The 20,429-nt window shown below is 42.5% G+C and overlaps 1 protein-coding gene across 1 annotated transcript in view; it reads left to right on the forward strand.

The window, feature by feature from the left end:
• The first annotated feature begins 18,974 nt into the window (after positions 1-18,974).
• Positions 18,975-20,429, forward strand: part of LOC149287880 (sodium-dependent neutral amino acid transporter SLC6A17-like) — a 53,842-nt gene continuing 52,387 nt past the window's right edge. Inside the window, exon 1 of the mRNA XM_089492237.1 lies at positions 18,975-19,257. Coding sequence (XP_089348363.1) covers positions 18,975-19,257 — 283 coding nt within the window. The remainder of the gene's footprint in view (positions 19,258-20,429) is intronic.

Below are 20,429 nucleotides of genomic sequence, written 5' to 3' on the forward strand. Positions count from 1 at the left end.
TATTGTTTTCCATATGTTTATTTTTGTTTTTTTGACGCATACCGCTCAGCCGCCGTCTCCTTGACCTCTCCAGGTGTTCTCCATGCACTCTAACACTATACAACTGACCACTCTCAATGTCAGGGGGCTCAACAAGCCCGAGCAACGCTCTAAGTTGTTTCATTTCCTACACACTACCAAGACTAAGATAGCTTTCCTACAGGAAACGCACTTCAAAACGGGTAGTGAACCGAGATTTTTCTCTAAACATTTTCCCAATATCTTCCTCTCTAGCTCTCATGAATCTAAAACGAAAGGTGTCGCAATTCTTTTACATAAGTCTCTTCCGTTTCAACACCTGGATACCTGGAGGGATGAGGAGGGGAGGTGCGTTTTTGTTAAGGGAAATGTTGCTACGTATAAATTTACACTGGCTTGTGTATACGCTCCCAACCGTAATCAGACCAGTTTCCTTATTTCCGCTTTACATAGATTGGCTGATTTTCAGGAAGGGATTACTGTATTAGGGGGCCATTTTAATATGGTCTTGGACCCTAGGATTGATAGCTCCTCAGGTACATCGCATATCCCCTACTCCCGCATTGCCAGGGTTAAGCGTCTCCTCCACAGCTTACAATTGGCTGACGCTTGGAGAACACAACACCCATCCACCAAGGATTTTACATTATTTTCTCCTACACACACTAGATACACTAGAATTGATTCAATTTTTCTTTCTCACTATCATTTGCCAATGCTCGCCACTTCTAACATCGGAACCTCAATACTTGGTGACCATTCCCCTGTTCACATTGAATTGTCCCTTGCTGACCTTCCCCCTAAAGTTTGGGCTTGGAGGCTCATTGACTCCCTCCTTTCCACACCCGCTCACGTTCGGATTTTGGGTAAAGAACTCACGCGTTATTTTGCAGAGAATATCTCACCACATCTCCCCTTTTCCACGATATGGGAAGCCCACAAAACGGTGATTAGGGGACACCTGATTAAAATGGGTGCTAACCTTAAAAAACTAGCTCTGGGCGAAATTTTGCTCCTGACGACCCAAATAGCAGAGTTAGAAAGATCTCACAAGCGCACCCTTGCACCGCATGTTTTAACTCAGCTTACTGTCTTGAGAGATAGACTGGCTACCCTCACCAATGCTCGTGCTAAAAGGCAATTCCTATTGACCCGTAGTTGTTTTTACGAGTTTGGCGATAAAGCCGGTAAATTACTGGCTAGGGCCCTACGTGCTAAACGGGCGAACACTTTTGTTCCTAAAATACGAGACCGGGACGGTAGGGTCCACTTCTCTACGCCTAAGATAGCGGCCTGTTTTCAAGAGTATTACCACTCTGTGTATAATCTGCCGCCTGCCTCGGGACCTTTTCCCTCCTCCAACCCTACCTTGCAGTCTTACCTGGATAAACATTTGGGAGCGCGTCTGCGACTGGCAGACTCTGCTCTTTTTGAGGCCCCTATTACATTGGGAGAAGTGCGGGAAGCCGTCACCTCCTTACCCAACGGGAAATGCCCTGGCCCTGATGGACTCACAAAGCCCTACTATGTCAAATTCCTTAATATCTTGGGTCCTCACTTGGTTACGCTGTTTAACGGACTCGCCAAGGGGGACCATGTAGACCCGCACACTAACACGGCACATATAGCCGTGATTCCTAAACCCGGGAAGGATGGAGACCAGTGTGGTAACTACCATCCTATCTCACTACTAAATACTGATATCAAGCTCCTGGCCAAGATTTTGGCCACCCGCCTCAAGCCTTACGTCCCATCTCTTGTGCACTTAGATCAGGTGGGCTTTGTCCCGGGGCGAGAGGCACGGGACAATACGATACGGGTGTTGAATGTATTGTCGCACGCGCATAGGACCGACATGCCCATGGCCCTTGTCTCTACAGACGCTGAGAAGGCCTTTGACAGGGTGGCCTGGCTTTACCTTTTTCAGGTGCTCCGACACATAGGCTTGGGTCCGACGTTTCGGGGTTGGATTGAGTCCCTATATCATAATCCCACTGCCAGAATTTCGGTAAATGGTTATCTTTCTCAGCCGGTCACCCTGTCGAACGGCACCAGACAGGGATGCCCCTTATCCTCGCTTCTCTTTATCCTGGGTATGGAACCTTTAGCTAACGCTATTAGGAACAACCCTGCTATTAAAGGAATATCCATTGCCAACAAAGAACATAAGCTTTCGCTTTTTGCGGATGACATGTTGTGTCTCCTGTCCGACCCGTATCACTCTCTGCCTCACGTTCTTACTGAACTAGACACCTTTCAGAAATTTTCTAATTACAAGATCAATATGGATAAATCTGAAATCCTAGGGGTTAATGTATCTGCCCACACTAAACTGGCCCTGCGTAATCGCTTTCCCTTTCGGTGGTGCGACACTTTTATTAAATACCTTGGTTTAAAGATTCCGGGTGATCTTTCCTTGCTATATGAATTGAACTACTTACCTCTGCTCAATCAGGTCTCCGTGGACCTGCGTAAATGGGCTTTCCCGCATGTGTCCTGGTTTGGGAGGGTGTCAGTCCTAAAAATGAATATTTTGCCCAGGTTTCTGTACGTGTTCCAAACCCTCCCCATCTTTCTCCCACGCTCTTACTTTCGGAATTTTACTAAGTATATTTGGGCCTCGGGGTCCTCCCGTTTAGCTTTTGCCCATCTTACCCGTCCCAAGTTGAGTGGGGGTTTGGGGGTCCCGGACCTGGAGTGATGAGGATGATGAGTATGAATTTTATGATAATACATATTTTTTTTCAAATTTTGGGCCCCTAAAATTAAGATGCGTCTTATACATGGAAATACGGTATATGTGCTTGTGTTTTTTATGCAGGTCAGTGGGGTGCCAGGTCTCAAGTGAGCCTAGGTTGGCTGCCAAATACTGGGCAGTATAAACATTAGTGCATGGATAAATGATCAAAAAGACTGAAAAAAAAAGATTAACAAAATTAGAAACATGCCATTTAACTGGGGTGTTTAGGGTTAATTTTAGAGGTAGTTATGGTTAATGGGGTCTTTAGGGGTAATTTTAGGGGCAGTTATGGTTGATGGGTGTTAAGGGTTAATTTAGGGACAGTTATGGCTGATGGGGTGTTTAGGGTTAATTTAATGCTGAGGACTGAGGGTTAATTTAATTAATTTAATAAAGTTAACTTAAGGTGCAGTTAGAGGTAAAAGGGGGGCAAACTAAGGGGAATCTAAATCCTGGGGGCAGTGAAGATTATTAATGTATTTATTTATAAAAGTATGGTGTCAGTGATATTCTCTGAATGATTCGGATCCCTGTAAGATTCGGATCCCTGTAAGATTTGAATTGTTGAATTATTCTCTGCCTTCAGTGACATCACTAGAGTAGGCAGGCAGGAGGGTTTATTGACTGTAATGAAAGGGGCGGGGCCAATCGTTAGTGTGACTGCAGGGAGGGACTGGGAAAAAGTAACTCCTGTGAGTCACACCAAATGATCTGAAGATTCGGATCATGAATCGGATCATTTCAATGAACGAGTCGAAATTATCCGATTCACCTTAATGATCCCATCACTAGTCGGGAGGGAGGTCCTCTGCTGGCACCAGGATCTGTTTCACGTGGTCCTTTTACTCCCTCCAGTTAAATTAGCCGCAATTGACGGAACTAACTGAGTGATGTCACTCCGATTTGAATTTCCCGCCAAATTAGGAATCTGATGCCACTTCTCCCTCCAGCCCTATAAAAATCATCATTATTATTTAAGAGTTATAGCTCAAGGCAGATTTCTAAAGCCCTGAGTGTTAAATACATACAAAAATAATGTATGTGCCTACTGTCCTTGCAAATAAAAAATATTTCTAACTCAGCTTTAAACACTGTGTTTAGTATTCACATGCTGATCCATTTAATCTCCCATATGTGACTTTCTACTGCGGGATAATCTTAAGAGCCGATATATTTTGTAGGGATGCTATTTTGCCATGTTTGGCGTGTTATGGAAAGCTCCCTGTTAGATCACTTGTTCGCCAGCTGGTGATTCGCACAGTCACAAGCAGGAGCATCTGCGAGATGCTGATCAGGTTTCCATAGTGATAGATCCCAGTACTAGATGCTCAGTCAGTGGGTTTGAATTTTCTGAGTTATTTATAGCCTGCCAACGGGGCACTTATAGAAATAGGTCTGCAGACATGGGCGTAGGAACCCCAAAAAATCTGGGGGGAAAGCTTTTTTACTGGTAGGGTACACCTGACCATTTCACCAACAGGGACTTTTATGACATTGCATTCTAAATACATAGACATTAATATGTAGTTGGTCCCCCTTTGCAGCTATAACGGCTTCCACTCTTCTGGGAACGACTTCCACAAGATTTTGGAGTGTTTCTGTGGGGAATTTTTGCAAACCATGCCTTTATGGACCTTGTTTTGTACACTGGGGCACAGTCATGATGGAATAGAAAAGGACCTTCCCCAAAACTGTTCTCACAAAGTTAAAAGCATAGTGTTGTCTAAAATGTCTTGGTATATCACCTTCAGCTCATAAAACGTTCTACTAGATGAATGGGAGAAAATTCCCACAGAAACTCACAAAAAAAGAAAAATCTTACAACCACAGATGGGCCCCACTGGACACGGCCACAGAGACTACTATGATGTACTGAAGGAACAATCTAAGACTCCTAACACGTCATGCACACAGGAACATATCCACACGCTTAAACACTTGAATAACATACACATGCACACACTAACATACACACACACAATGGGTTAAACATGTGTTCCCTTTAAGTATGACATGCCTGCTCATACACACATATGCACTGCTCTTACGCATGCCTGCCCACAAAAACACACATATACGCTGCAATTGCCTGCAGATACACACTTGCCAGTACTCACACAAATGCACTACCCTTATACACGCCTGCCCAAACATACATAAACTGCTCACACACACACACGCCTCCCCATAAATATACACTGCCCTTGCACATACTTACACAGACGTATACACTATAAGACAAATACACTCCTTATATACACACATATACACTGCCCATACAGACGTACACATATACACTGCCCATACAGACGTACACATATACACTGCCCATACAGACGTACACATATACACTACCCATACAGACGTACACATATACACTTCCTATACAGACGTACACATATACACTTCCTATACAGACGTACACATATACACTGCCTATACAGACGTACACATATACACAGCCCATACACACGTATGCGCATACACGCACATATACAAAGCTGCCCTATACACACACACACATATGCCTGCCCAAGTGCCCATACACATGCCTCACCATATGTATGTGCACACACAAATCTACCATCAGACCCCCCCACCTTCGTTCTCCACATCAGACCCCCCTCCACAACCTTTGTTCTCCACATCAGACCCCCCTCCACAACCTTTGTTCTCCACATCAGACCCCTCCACAACCTTTGTTCTCCACATCAGACCCCCTCCACAACCTTTGTTCTCCACATCAGACCCCCCTCCACAACCTTTGTTCTCCACATCAGACCCCCCCCACCCACCTTCATTCTCCACATCAGACCCCCCACCCACCTTCATTCTCCACATCAGACCCCCCCACCCACCTTCGTTCTCCACATCAGACCCCCCCAACCCAACTTCGTTCTCCACATCAGACCCCCCCACCCCACCTTCGTTCTCCACATCAGACCCCCCCCACATCCTTCGTTCTCCACATCAGACCCCCCTCCACAACCTTTGTTCTCCACATCAGACCCCCCCACCCACCTTCATTCTCCACATCAGGCCCCCCCACCCACCTTCGTTCTCCACATCAGACCCCCCCAACCCACCTTCGTTCTCCACATCAGACCCCCCTCCACAACCTTTGTTCTCCACATCAGACCCCCCCATCCTTCGTTCTCCACATCAGACCCCCCTCCACAACGTTTGTTCTCCACATCAGACCCCCCTCCACAACCTTTGTTCTCCACATCAGACCCCCCTCCACAACCTTTGTTCTCCACATCAGACCCCCCTCCACAACCTTTGTTCTCCACATCAGACCATTTGGGGGGGATTTCTATATTATCGGTCCCCCCGCATGATTTCCTGGGGGGGATCCGTCCCCCCCGGTTCCTACGCCCGTGTCTGCAGAGGACACATGTCATAGGATGTTCCTATTATCATTTCCTTGGACAACACATTAACACCTAAGCACATGGGCTTCTCACAAATTAGAAAAACAAGCATAAATAAATATGTCAGAGCTACAGACACTGATAGCTAAAATGGTGCCAAAATACTAGTGTCAAAGGCTCATACCATATCAGGATTTTTAAATCAGGAATTTACCAGGAGTTTAGTCCAACTAACATGTCAAATTAGCACTAAAGAATATATAATTTTGTTTGAAATAAAAAAACCACAATGTTTACAACATAAAGGTAAACATGTTATATTGAATGGGTTGCTGGACATTGTGTTCTGTACGTGGCTTATTAATAACACCAAATTCATCCAAACTACAGGCCTAGTCCTACACCAAATGCCACCTCAGACAAGAATACTGTCTGGCAACAGGCCCCCTGGCTTGCCACTCTGTCCCAGAAATGTCTTATACCCCCTATATGCCACTGTGCCCCATGATATGCCTTTTAACCCTCTAAATGCCACTGTGCCCCATGATATGCCTTTTGACCCCCTATGTGCCACTCTGCCTCCAGAATTGCCTTATACTCTGGCATTTAGGGGGTTAAAAGGCATATTATGGGGCAGAGTGGCATATAGGGAGGTATAAGGCATTTCAGGAAGCAGAGTAGCGTATAGAGGGTTAAAAGGCATTTGTGGAGGCAGAGTGGCATTAAGGGGGTTAAAAGGCATTTCACAGAGCACTCTGCCTCCAGAAATGCCTTATGCCCCCCATTTAACACTCCCTCTCCCTCCCTCCTCCAAACTTACCGGAGCTTCTGAGTCCCCGGTGCGTAGTCCGTGCAGCATGTAGAGCTCTACGCGATTCGCGTAGACAACTTCCGCTGCAGCCAAGAGGAGGTGCGGTTATCAGCGGGGGTTGTCTGCGTCCATCGCGCAGACCTTCCCCGGCTGTCAGAGATCAGAGTTCCCTGTGATCTCTGACAGCCGGGGAAGGTCTGCGCGATGGACGCAGACAACACCCGCTGCTAACCGCACGTCCTCCCGGCTGCAGCGGAAGTTGTGTACGCGAATCGCGTAGAGCTCTACACACTGCCCGGATTAAGCACCGGGGACTCAGAAGTACCGGTAAGTGTCTAAGCATCTCCATTGCTACAAAATATCATGTTTTCTATAAATCCTTGTAAATCCATTTTGGAAAGTTGTGAAGCCAACCACAATATTATAGCCTCAATGTTGAAGATCCCATTATTTCTACTTGGAGAAAATGTGATTAATTCACTACATTGTCTTCAACAAATTCCACTTTAGTCATCCAAATGCTGCTGTTTCTAGTCCTGATGATCTTTACATAGCATGGTGTTTGCTTATACCATTGATGCAATTCCAGAATTTACCTCTCTTGATTTCTCTTTCATACTCAACCAAATAATGATGTACATGGTTAGTTACATGTGTTAGACAGTCTTTATAAATGTCTTCTTTGACCTTACTTGGGGCCTAGTAGTCTGCTATAGGGTGTTTCTTGTTGTAAGCCTTTTACTTTAAAATCAGTTTTTCAGCATATGATTTTGATGAACTAATATATTTTTAATTAGCCCTAAAAAGCTTGCAGCTAAATTCTGCCAGATTTAGTTATTTGTTAAACATGTGGGCCTTACACATTCTTTTACTTACCAATATATTATTTTACATGTTACAAAATATCACCCAGATTGCCAGAGACCTGTTGAATATATCAGATATAATGAAGAATATTACATTTCTACATCGATTTTTCTTCTGTACTTTTAGGAGTGGGGCAGGGAAATGCTGGTAAAGTAGAACTGGGTGTCTGATAATGAAGATTGACATCCACCCCCATCAATTAAAATACATCACTAGGATTATATTAATTTCTGTAGCACTTTTTACAAACTGGGGATAGTATAAAAACATTAAAAAACGACTCTAATCTTAACATGTTAAAACATACTGATACAGAAGAAAAGGATACAGTCTAATAACGGATTTGAGAAAATGTAATTATTTTGTTTGCCAATCCAACAGTGCTATTTTATAATTTCACAGGATAGTACATAGTGAGAATAGCTGCCCAAACCAACCAGCCTAAATTAAGCAAACTGCCAATTGATTCTCCAACCAACTGATATACCTATGCTTGGCAAATCTACCTCTTGAGTCAACCCTGTGATAGAATAAATGCAAAAATATATAATGGGGAATAAATAAAATGTAGAAAATGGATTGTTTAAATTCATATTACAGGTAATGTGACATAACTATGAACCATACTTATGTCTTCTTTGTAACATATGATATGGCTACCCATCATCATGCTCAATGTTCTTCAGACTGGGTACCAACTCTTTAGGTGCTGTGGGGCTACATCTACCATACTGCTTTACTAACTCTACCTGCAGAATGATGATGCAAGCCTTAAGATTAGGATAAGGTCACCTCAGCATCATGCTATTTCTCCCAAACACCTGGATAGCTACTTGTTGGTTACAACAGCACACATTTGCAAATAAGAATGACTGTGATGGTTCTATGAGGTCAAACCTCACAAAAACGCAGCACCCCAAGTCTGCATTAAGGCCCCATTGGCTGGAGATTTCAATGTGTATTTTAAAACCTGTTACTGTCACTATACGTACATTAAAAATAGTGACTGTCTGAGATAAACGATGTTAATGCCTTAGTCAATACACCCCCTAAATTCCTAGTCAAATATAAATGCATGGTGTGCACTCAGGAGATCTGGATGGCTGCGCCCTGAGCCTCCTTGACTTTCCTTCCCACACTATTTTTTTTCACACTTTTCCATTCTTAGCTGACACGGATCTCCTGGTGACTCAACTTTTGCGTCAGCAACATCCATCAGAACCATATCTTGTATATGAAGGAAGAGACAGTCGGGCTGCAAGCAGGTAAGGGCTGACTATGCAGTCAAGATACAGAGAAGGTATATGGCGTCAAGGGTGATGAGTGGGCAGAGGGTACGGGAGTGTCCCCTGAGCTCTGACGTCACACCTGCGTGCGCAGATTCTGCTGGCTTCTGGTGAATGGATCCTTGGTCCCCAACCCCTCCCAGTCCTGATGCCAGAGCACAGTCCCTCCTACCTGTACTAATCCAAGCGCATCCATCCTCGCAGCATCACATGCAGATGGTAAGACGGCCAGTAGTGATTTAGACACATTTAGTGCGGGTGCGTTTTTTTTCTCTTGGGTAAGATAACGTGAGGAATGGAGTCCAAATTTATTCTTGTGTAGCGCTATCGTTGAATAGTAGGATGGCATTTATGATGCTAGATGTAGTAGAGCATGCAGGATCCTACGTGAAGTAGCACACAAGGGCTAATGTGAGAAGAACTGTAGGGTAATGAACGTAGGGGAGATCTCAGGTGTGGATCCAGAACGAACCGGATAGGACCTTCATAGGGAACGTGTGGATGTCACCTGAAGGCCAAGAGGACACCTGCACGCGCACCTCTGGGCAGGAAACATGCAGACATCAGACACCAACTGTCCGGAGAGATGCATAGTCTCCAGCCTCCTAGCATCTATGCTTGTTCGTCGGATCAGCTGTCCCTGCTACTGCGATCTGGGTTTGACCTTGAATTCCATTTTGAGACATGATGAATATTTAATTTCAATGGTCGGAGTGTGATGATATGTGTTCTTATTTTCCAGAAGCCTACACTGTAAGAGCCCTAGAATGATTTTAGGTCAGTTAATGCAGAGAAAGTGAATCGATTTAATACCCCATTATTTGAATTACATAGATACTCCTGGCTGGTGGCCACCTTGTGAGGTCGTTGTTCTCACCTCAGGCAGTGATGCAGCGAGCCTGGTTGAAAAAAAACAGTCCCTTATGCATTAAAGTCTGTGTCTGTAAAAAGAACATCCAGGGACAAAGATAAGATGTAATGCTCTCCTTATCCTTTATAAAATGCCAAACTGAATATCCCCTACCTTCAGCAAAGGTTATGGTGAGATATACTTTTCACCCTTAAAACGTGAGAGGTGCGTCACCTATCTGCTTTGTCTGTAGTAAAAATATTTTTGTAGAATAAAATGTTGCCACAACTATCGATTAATAAAGGTTATTTTGCATGCCTCTGTACTTAACAGTGTCTGTATACCTTTCTCTGACAGCATAACTCTGTTTTTTCTGAGTCTCTAAGCACGTTTTCTATTACCTGTGGTTTTATGCTTCTCTATTTCTCACCGCAGTCAGTGATGTTTACACAGTGGTGTGTAAAAGTCTAAATAATTATTTATCCAAAATGCTGTTAAAGAAAAATCTCACATATTTAATTTAATGGAATGTGCCTTGGCAGAAGAGTGCTAAGTTGATAGGTTCCATATACCTGCAAGACCATCTTGTAAGGAATTCACGTGAGCAATAAAGTTATCCCTAAACTGTTGCCTGGTAACTGTAATAGCCTTGTACACGTTTGATTTACAGTGTATGGTATTACAAATTACAGAATAAGGGCTTGTTCTGATATTTTAATTTGTGTTATATATATATATATATATATATATATATATATTGCTTTTGGACCTTGAATCCACGTGTTTTATAAGCTTTGTAATAAGGCATTGATGGAAGACTTTAAAGTATTACTGGTGATAAAACCTTGACATCATACAAATACACACCAAACCGATAAGAAAGTGTTTCAACCCAAAAAGTGTAATTGCAAGCAAAAGCCATTTTAGAATGACCAGGTTTTCCCCATTAATCTCGGATGTTTATGAAAAATGTGTACTGTTGGCCTCACGGTAACTAAAGCACCCAGCGGGGTCACGTAACATGAACTATGTGACCCTGCAGTAGTGCAGACACTGGTGTAAAGGAAGTCCCTGCTTCCCAGAACAGAGATTATTGCTGCCATGCATGATAAATCTTTTACAAAGAGGAGCGATCTGTAATTCCAATATTTACAATGGATGCAAAAATGCAGTTACTTCTACAAAAGCTAATGAAAAGCTACATAGATTCTAATATTTCTAATATTTAGAACTTTTTTATGTTTTTTGCATTTTTTGCAATAAGTAAAAATAGCGGATTGCTATTTAAAAAAAAATTGAAACTGGTCATTCTGCCCCCTTGTCCTATTTGGGACATCTTTAAAGCTGGTGAGCTCAATTTCCCCTGTCAAACCATATATTTTGAAAATTACACACCCCAGGGTACTTCAAATGCTAGTATTGTAACTGCTTCCATGCAGAAATTATACTACCAGCCTTTGTCAAACTTTGTGGCAGTATTTGTTTTGCGTTTTTTCCCACATACATGGTGCGAATTTACAGCTCCTGGTATATGCCACATGTCAAACAACACCCCAATATATGTTTAGCAACATCTCCTGAGTACAGCAATACTACCCATGCATAGGTTTGTCAGGTTGTTTGGGAGGTAAAAGGACATTTGGGACATGCACAATTTAGTTTTTCAACTTGGATTTTTGACATGTGGCCTGCATGTCCTAATTAGGACATTTTTTAAGCCAGTTAATCCAATTTACGCCATCAAACCATGTATGTTTGAAAACTAGACACCCAAGGTGTCATGCCACTGCATGAGTTAACTTGGGCTTGGCACAGAATAGGTTAAGGGATTTGACTGTGTGGCTCAGTTCATTAACATTTGTTCACACCTTTCCCTTTGGAGACAGAGCCCAATATAAAACTTGATTAAGCATGCTGGGTATTGTCACCTTTGACAGAAAGATGTTACCTGTGGAAGGGTGAAGGGCTAGACATCCTGGCTACATCTTCCTAGGGGGTGGAGACAGAGTATCAATGGACACCGGGTAAAATTATTGAAGTAATAATGTCTAAAATATGATGGGTGCATAACTTTGAGCCCCATCCTTCATTACACCACTATGTATGAGATGTGCTGGTTTCATGGCGACCAAACAAGCCATGCAGGCATGACCATAACAGGAGTTATGCAAAAGTTCCCTTTTGCCAACTGATAGAGGTGTGAAGTTTGGTATGAAAATGATCACTGGGACCAGAGAATTATGATAATCCTGGTGTCATAATTATGCCAAGCTCGGCTGGCATCATATTGAGTGTTTTGTTCTCTTGGACAAAAGTTGAACAGATATGACCCTGTCTTTAGGATGTCAATCTGCTGAACCCTTACTCGCATCCCCTTAGTCTGGTGACAAAAGGTGGCCGGGGGGAGGGGTAACAGCGTAAGCAATTGTTAATGAGTGAGAGCCTCTTTTACCATCAAAGAGACAACACTAAGTCTCCAAGGAATTATGGTCTGATACTTTGTTTGTTCATGTACTTTCATGTATATGTCTCTTTTTATATGCATTTTTGTATAACAGCAATGTGACCTATTGTATACTCAGATTAAACATCTTTAATCTAGAGATAGCCTTTTTTGATATAAACCTTTACAAAGGGGTCAACTATATAGATACCTTAGTCAGAGGATTGTGTGTATGTCGCAGTCCTATTGTTTTTGGGTAACCTAAGATGCCTGGTGGTGGCAGCGTGTTTTACACTTTGTCCTGAGTTTAGAAATACCCAATGTTTTTATGTTTTTTTGCTTTTTTCTGCACGTTATGGAGCATTAACCCCTTCGTTCCCCTATAGACGTACCGGGACGTCCAAAAAACGCCCACAAAGAAACCCCTATGGACGTCCCGGTACGTCCAGCCCTTCGTGCAGCGTCAGGGACACATCCCTGCCACTGCACGGGAGACCAGGCTGTCGTTTGACAGCCTGGACTCCCCCCTGGCAGCAGAAGCCGGCATCGCCGGCTTTCTGCTGCCCGATCTCCCGTAACAGCTTCCGGCATGAAAGCCGGTAAGCTGTTGCAGTTGAAAGTGCCCGATCGCGTGATCACGCAGTTGCAAACGCGCGATCGGGCATTCCCTTCCGGGTTGCGTCACTGCGGGGATATCCTGCCCTCCGATGAGGCACAGAGACGCTGCGATCTCTATGCAGGTCTGTGAGGACCTGCATAGAGATCACAGTGTGATCGGTGCAGGGGGATCGCGGGGAGGGGAGTGAGAAACCATCTCTCTCACTCCCCCTCCCGTCCTGAAAGAGAAAAGCAGAAAAAAAAGTTAATTCATTTAAAAAATAATATTAAATAAATCATTAAAATAATAATATAAATAATAAAAAAAAAATTTATAATGTGAGCTGTGATGTCATTGTGACATCACTGGCATGTTCAGGAGGTCCCTAGGAGGACCTCTAACCATTTCTGTGTAAAAATAATATATAAAAAATAAAAAAAAAATTAAATTAAAAAAATATATATAAAAAAAGATAATAAAAAAATTATTAAAAAACCTTACTTCCCATTGCCCTAGCATAACATCTAGCCAGTATAACCCTTCTGCCCCCGTTCACAACCCCCAAACCCGTTAAGCCATAGGCATAAAAATTATACAAAATTGTACACCTTATAGCATGCTCCCTGGTGCTGGGAAAGTCTGGAAAATCTATATAAATTAGGTACTTCTGAAATCAGGACACCTGAATTAATAAACTTGGAGGGGATTTTCCATCACTTTACCTAATTTTGTGAGGATTCAGAGGGAAAATGTAAAAAAAAATTAGTTTATTTTTCTAATCTTCGCTAGTTTTTACTAAATTTCTCATTCTAAATTTTCAGCTAATCATCCCACTATGGTATCAAACGAAAGCTCTATCTCTCCTTGAAAAAACAATATATAGTTTATATGGGTACACTATTCACAGGAAAAGAGAATCATCGCTAAACCGACATACCCCAAAAATGGCAAAATTGCTCTGGTCTTTGAGGTACCAAAAACCCCTGGGATTGAAGGGGTTAAGTACAAGTAGCGCTTTGCTATTTCAAAACCATTTTTTCCAAATCTGGTAATTCTTCCCCCCATGTGCCATTTCGGGTATCATTGAAACCGGCCAACGCAATTTACCCCATCAAATCATATATTTTTGAAAACTAGACACCTCAAGGTATTTCAAATGCTAGTATTTAACCCTTTCCATGCATCAGATTCTACCACCAGCCTTTGCCACACTTTGTGGTAGTATTTTTTTTTGGTATTTTTTTCCCACAAATTGTACTTTAGGTATAAATTTATAGCTCCAGGTATACATCACTATCAAACAACACCCCAATGTGTGTTCAGAAACATCTCCCGAGTGCAGTCATACCTCACATGTATGGGTTTGTCTGGTGTTTGGGGTTAAAATGCCACATTTTGGAAGTGCGCTTTTTTTTCCCCATTTCGGTCAGTCTGTGCCTATGCCCTATCTTTGAGCCCGGCCACTCCAATTTACCCCATCAAACCATTTTTTTAAATTAGACACCCCTTGGGTATTTGAAATGCTTTTATTTAAATTCTTCCATGTCAGGATTTTTGGGAAGATACAGCGCTAATTTTAGCATTTGCTCATAATAATAAACTTTATTTTTTTATTTTATTCTTTTTGGACTTTTTTTTTTTACATTTTGCTGGAACTGGATAGTTCCTCTGATGCATAATAATTTTTAAATGTTACCATGTTTTTTTTAAGCTTTTTTTTTTTCCCTTTTTTTTTCATTATTTTTTAAATTGTTTTTTATATTTTACCTGTATTCAACCTGCAAGTGGAGCCAGAGTTCTCTAGAGGGTCTGGAGACCATCTAGCAAACTTTTTCAACTTTATTATTTTTTTTCCCGGGCGGCTGCCGTCTTGCGGATGGCGAAGATCACCGGCAGTAGCGGCTGTGACCGCTCTCCGGAGCGGTCACAGCCCGTCCTGGGGTAAGTGTTTGGTGTCGCTGAATGCCTCCTGATCGAGGCATTCCAGCAACACCATTGAAGTTTAGGAGGTGATCGCCTCCTAAACGCTTTTAAAACGGGCGTCCGCCGCCATACAATGTATGGCGGTTGTTGATGCCCCGGGGAGATCTCGGTGTTGCTGAATGCCTCGACATCGAGGCATTACAGCAACACCGTTTAAGCTTGTTTAAGTCTCATGACGTGTCAGGCACGTCATAGGTCGTTAAGTGACCGTTTTGCATGACGTGGCTGACCCGGCAATGGACGTTAAGGGGTTAAAAGAACAGCCCAGTCCTTAAGGGGTTAATCATATCTGCCAATAAATGTGGATTTATTACCAAATCAGATAATGAGCAATTTATGCTTGGTAAAGCTGTCATGGGCAGGGCTATCGGCCGAGCCATGACGTGGGAGCACGGGCGTAACAAGGGCCAAACGCCAACCAGACTTCCGGCGCGTTTGGTCACTTTCCCCGCAGGGCACTAAGCAACCACCGCCAACCCCAACCAGTCACCCCAAAACTCCCAGTGTAAAACATGCTGCCACCACCAAGAACTTTAAAACCGGGCGTCTTAGGTTACCCAAAAACAATCAGACTGCGATAACTACACAATCCCCAAACTGATATCTATATAGTTAACCGCTTAGTACCGTGACATATCTATATGCAGTAGCGTACCTAGCGGGGGGCGGGGGGGGCGGTCCGCTGGAGGAGAAGGCTCGCAAGGGAGCGGTATCGGAGGTCTTTAACAGACCTCCGGTTCCCTTGAGTGATTTTAAGCCGGTTCCCTTGAACCGGCTTAAAATCACTCAAGGGAGCCGGAGGTCTGTTAAAGACCTCCGATACCGCTCCCTCGCGATCCACGCGGCAACTGCTGCTGTGCGCCGGGGTTTGTTGTCAGATCCCGGCGCACAAAACTGAAGCCGCGCCCACCGCCGTCCGTGCCCTCTGAACCGGAAGAAGATAGAAGAAGAGCGAAGAAGACAGAAGAAGAGGAGCGAAGAGGAAGAAAAGGAGCTTACTGCTGTAAGAAGAAAAGAGGAAAGGTAGGAAATCATTCAGTGAGAGTGACAGTGAGAGTGGATTGGTATGTGTGGAATCTGTGGATTGGTATGTGTGGAATCTGTGGATTGGTATGTGTGGAATCTGTGGATTGGTAAATGTGGATTGGTAAATGTGGATTGGTAAATGTGGATTGGTATGTGTGGATTGGTATGTGTGGAATCTGTGGATTAGTATGTGTGGAATCTGTGGATTGGTATGTGTGGATTGGTATGCGTGGAATCTGTGGATTGGTATGTGTGGATTGGTATGCGTGGACTCTGTGGATTGGTAAGTGTGGAATCTGTGGATTGGTATGTGTGGAATCTGTGGATTGGTATGTGTGGAATCTGTGGATTGGTATGTGTGGATTGGTATGTGTGGAATCTGTGGATTGGTAAATGTGGATTGGTAAATGTGGATTGGTAAATGTGTGAGAGTGATGGGTGTTATGCTGTACCATTTCCAATGTCTTTTTCCTTATATAATTATGCTCTAAAGTACATCATAACTCCCATCACTCTATACTGTTCCATACAGTGGCAGAGCTGGGAGACAGAGGCCTTGCACCCCCACCGCAGGACTCCTGAAAGGTAAGTGAACTTCAAAGGGGGGAGAGGGTAGATAGGGAGAAGGGAGTGAGACGGGGGGATAGGGGGTAGATAGGGAGAAGGGAGTGAGAACGGGTAGATAGGGCAGAAGGGGGTGATAATGGGTAGATAGGGAGAAAGGAGGGTAGCAAGAATATTGAAATAAAGTCAGAGTCTAGAGTCAGAATGAGAGAGCGAAAATGAATGGATTAATGTGTGGATGAATTGTTTGAATGAGTGAGAGAATTAATGAATTTGTGAGAATGCATCAATGAATATGTGTAAATAATGATTGTGTGAATGAATTGTGTGAATGAAAGAGAATTAGTGAGTGACTGTAAAAGTGTTTGTGTTAATCATAGGTGTATAGTTGATTTGTCAAAAAGGCAAAGATGGTATAAGCAGGGTGTTTATGGGACAAAAATGGCACAGGCAGGGTGTTTATGGGACAAAGATGGCACAGGTAGCGTGTTCATGGGACAAAGATGGCGTACACTCGGCTGTTTGGGAACAATGCTGACTCATGCTGGGCTGTTTGGGGGCAAAGATGGCACGTCCTATGTGTGTGTAATTTGGGTGCTGGTCAGGTTCTATGTGGGCAATGTGGACGCTGTTTTTTTGGAGGGTTATTAAAGAAAGCACTATTATATGTTCAGTAAATGTTATTTAAACGTATTTATTTTACTTAGAAGTTATTTATTTTTTCAGATTTCTTGTTGTTTACAGTTGACATACAGTTTACAAATTGGTGCAATAAATATTCTTAACATAATTTTGTAGATGTCTTTACATTTGGTGGGGGGGGGGGTGCCACTTACAGGATCCGCCCCGGGTGCCAAATACTCTAGGTACGCCCCTGTCTATATGTATACAAAAGGCTGAATTCGATTAGAGAACAAAGACAGAACTGATTAAAAATGTTTAATCTGAGTATAAAATGGGTCACAGTGCTGTTACACAAAAATGCATATAAAAAGATACATAGACTTAAATAGTACAAAACCAGTGTAAAATAAAAGGGATAAAACAGAGTATCATACCATACTTCCTTGGAGCCTTGATGTTGTCTCTGTGATGGTAAAAACAGGATCTTTTTCATTACCAATTGCCCACCTTTTTATCCCCCCTATGACCGCCCTTTTCCTGTTACCTGAGCAAGGAGATGGGAGTAGGGGGTTCAGAACTATGACCTTCTGAAGGCGAGTTATATCTGCTCAACTTTGGTCTGGGATCACAAAATATGTAATATGACGCCGGCCGAGCTTGGCATAATTATGACACCAGAATCATCATAATTCTCTGGTCCTAGTGATCATTTTCTTACCAAACTCCACACCTGTATCAGTTGGCACAAGGACACGTTCACATAATACTTGTTACGGTCATGCCTGCATGGCGTGTTTGGTCTCCCTGAAACATCACAGCACATCGCAGGCGTAAGGATGCAATGTACAAGGGGGCACAAAAGTTATGCACCCATCGTATTTTGGACATTTTGCATTGAATACTTTTACCCTGTGTCCCTTGATACACCCCCAGGGAGATGTAGCCAGGATGTCTGACCCTTCACTCTTCCACAGGAATCCCTTCCCGTCCAAGGTGACAATACCCAGCATGGGGTAATCAAGTTTTATTTTAGGTTCTGGCTCCAAAAGGAAAGGTGTAAACAAATGTTACTGGACCTAGCCTCAGTCAAATCCCTTAACCCATTCAGTGCCAAACTCCAGTTACTCATGCCGTGGCATGACAAAAGCTATCAAATGTAATTTAGTAAATATGAAACTGCATATTTCAGAACATGTTACAAACAGATATTGTCCATACTGCATTTTTCACTAAGGTGATTTCCCCTTTAGCCCTGGGCAAATACTGCTTTGTCAAGGCTGCTTGATGATGGAGAATAATACATTTTATAAATATCCCTGTTTAAAGAGGCCATTTGGTTTTCCTGTAGTAGAGGGTACCCTTGAGCACGGTTGCGTCAACCCTTTCATGACTATGAATATATTGTAACCAAACTTTAACTTTTTGTGTTCAGTGTACAAATAATAGTAAGATTTTAGTTATTACCATTTTAATATATACAGTCCAAGATGTAGTATGAATAATGTATCATTTTATATTTTTAAGCTGATAGGGAACGAAAAGTATTTTTACAAAACTTTTTTAATAAATGATATTTGATTGATCAAGCAATCTCTTTAAGAAGTTAAAGTTCTGGTAGTCATTATCAATTGTTTTGCTTTCATTCTCCATGGAAATATCTATAGATCATAATATCAACTTTCTTTTTCAGATTCCTGTGATTGTGGAGGCTGGTGTTAAGTAGACCAAAAGTCCTGGGATACGCCTGCCATTCTCACACTGCCTAAACCTGTCTGCATCCGCATTTCCAAATGCCTAAAAATAGTAAAGTTACTCAGAGAGAGCACGGCAACCAGCATGTTACAGAGTCAGTTGCTGACTTACTGGCCCACGAAGAACCTGTAGATCATAAGACAAGTGCTTTGAATGTATCAGGAGAAGACACCCGAGGCAAGCAACTGGAAAATAATATAGAACAAGAAGACAGGCCTGCTTGGAACAACAAATTACAGTATATACTTGCCCAAATAGGATACTCAGTGGGACTGGGCAATGTATGGCGATTCCCATACCTCTGTCAAAAAAATGGAGGAGGTAAATAATGACAACATATTCAATTTATATTATCTTTATCCATTTTGTTTGGTGGCCTCATAGCATGGGACTCACCCCAAATTACTCTGTCCTTATTTTCTTTTTATGTCTGTATTGATTTAGACTAACATTGTGAGAGATTGACTCAATACATGGTGAATTTGACATTTTAAAACTACTGCTCTCTTGCAATGTTTTACTTCAGTCCTCAAAAGTGCATTGTTGTAGTTTGCGGAGTTGACCCTAAATAATGCATTAGGAAAGTATTTGACTAAATCCCATTGATTTTAGTGTGTGTGTTATACCTTTCTTACACATTAGTCTAACTAAGGTTAGCAACTTAGCAAGAACTCAGGACTTACTGAGAAATCTGGATTTACTTAATATAGTCACTAAGTCCTTGTGTTTTCCTAATGGGTGTGTGCTTTCATTGCCACATTTTTGGAAGATCTGATTTGTAAAACAGTGTCAGGTCACTTTGCTTTGCACCATCATTCAGAATTGATTAGGCTTAGAAATTCCAAGTGCACAAAGGTTTCGAGGAGCACAACAGATTTCTAGTTGAGTTACAGGTAAAGACATTTATGTGTGTCACATATAGTTCTTGACAGGTTGTTGCCTGTCCTGTAGCATGATACACTGTGGAAAATTAAACAGTTGGGCAGATGATTAAACCCCATATAGGGTACTTTGTTGTGATAGAGAGGCTTAGCAATATATGACCAAATGTTGCTGATTCCATGCTTTGCACCCCCTTCTATGCAAATCTGTCTGCAATATTGAGGCTTCTTAGGGTGCTTTTGCAAAAAAGTGGAGTCACAGGGACAGCCTCTCCCCCATTCCTTGAATCATGGGAGCAGGTGTGGCCAAAAGTTCCGCTCTTTAGCACTGGGAATCAAGACTGGACACACAGGGGAAAGCAGGATGTAAGAGAGCGTGAGAGAAATAGCTTTCTAGTATTTTTTTTAAAATTAAATTTTCACTAAATTTACATAAAACTTTAGGGGTGCCGTCTATATTCATGCATGGACTTTATTCGGGACTTTACTGTACTAAAGAGTAATCAGCTAGACAACTCCCATAAATGCACTCTTTCAGCTGACATCTTAGATCAGCTGTATGCGCTATGATCGCAATCAGGCAAGCTGACTGACATTACATTCAAAAGAAAC

Source organism: Sceloporus occidentalis, unplaced genomic scaffold, assembly GCF_023333645.1.
Source record: "Sceloporus occidentalis isolate IW3139 unplaced genomic scaffold, rSceOcc1.0.p SCAF_55, whole genome shotgun sequence".
Classification (NCBI taxonomy): domain Eukaryota; kingdom Metazoa; phylum Chordata; class Lepidosauria; order Squamata; family Phrynosomatidae; genus Sceloporus; species Sceloporus occidentalis.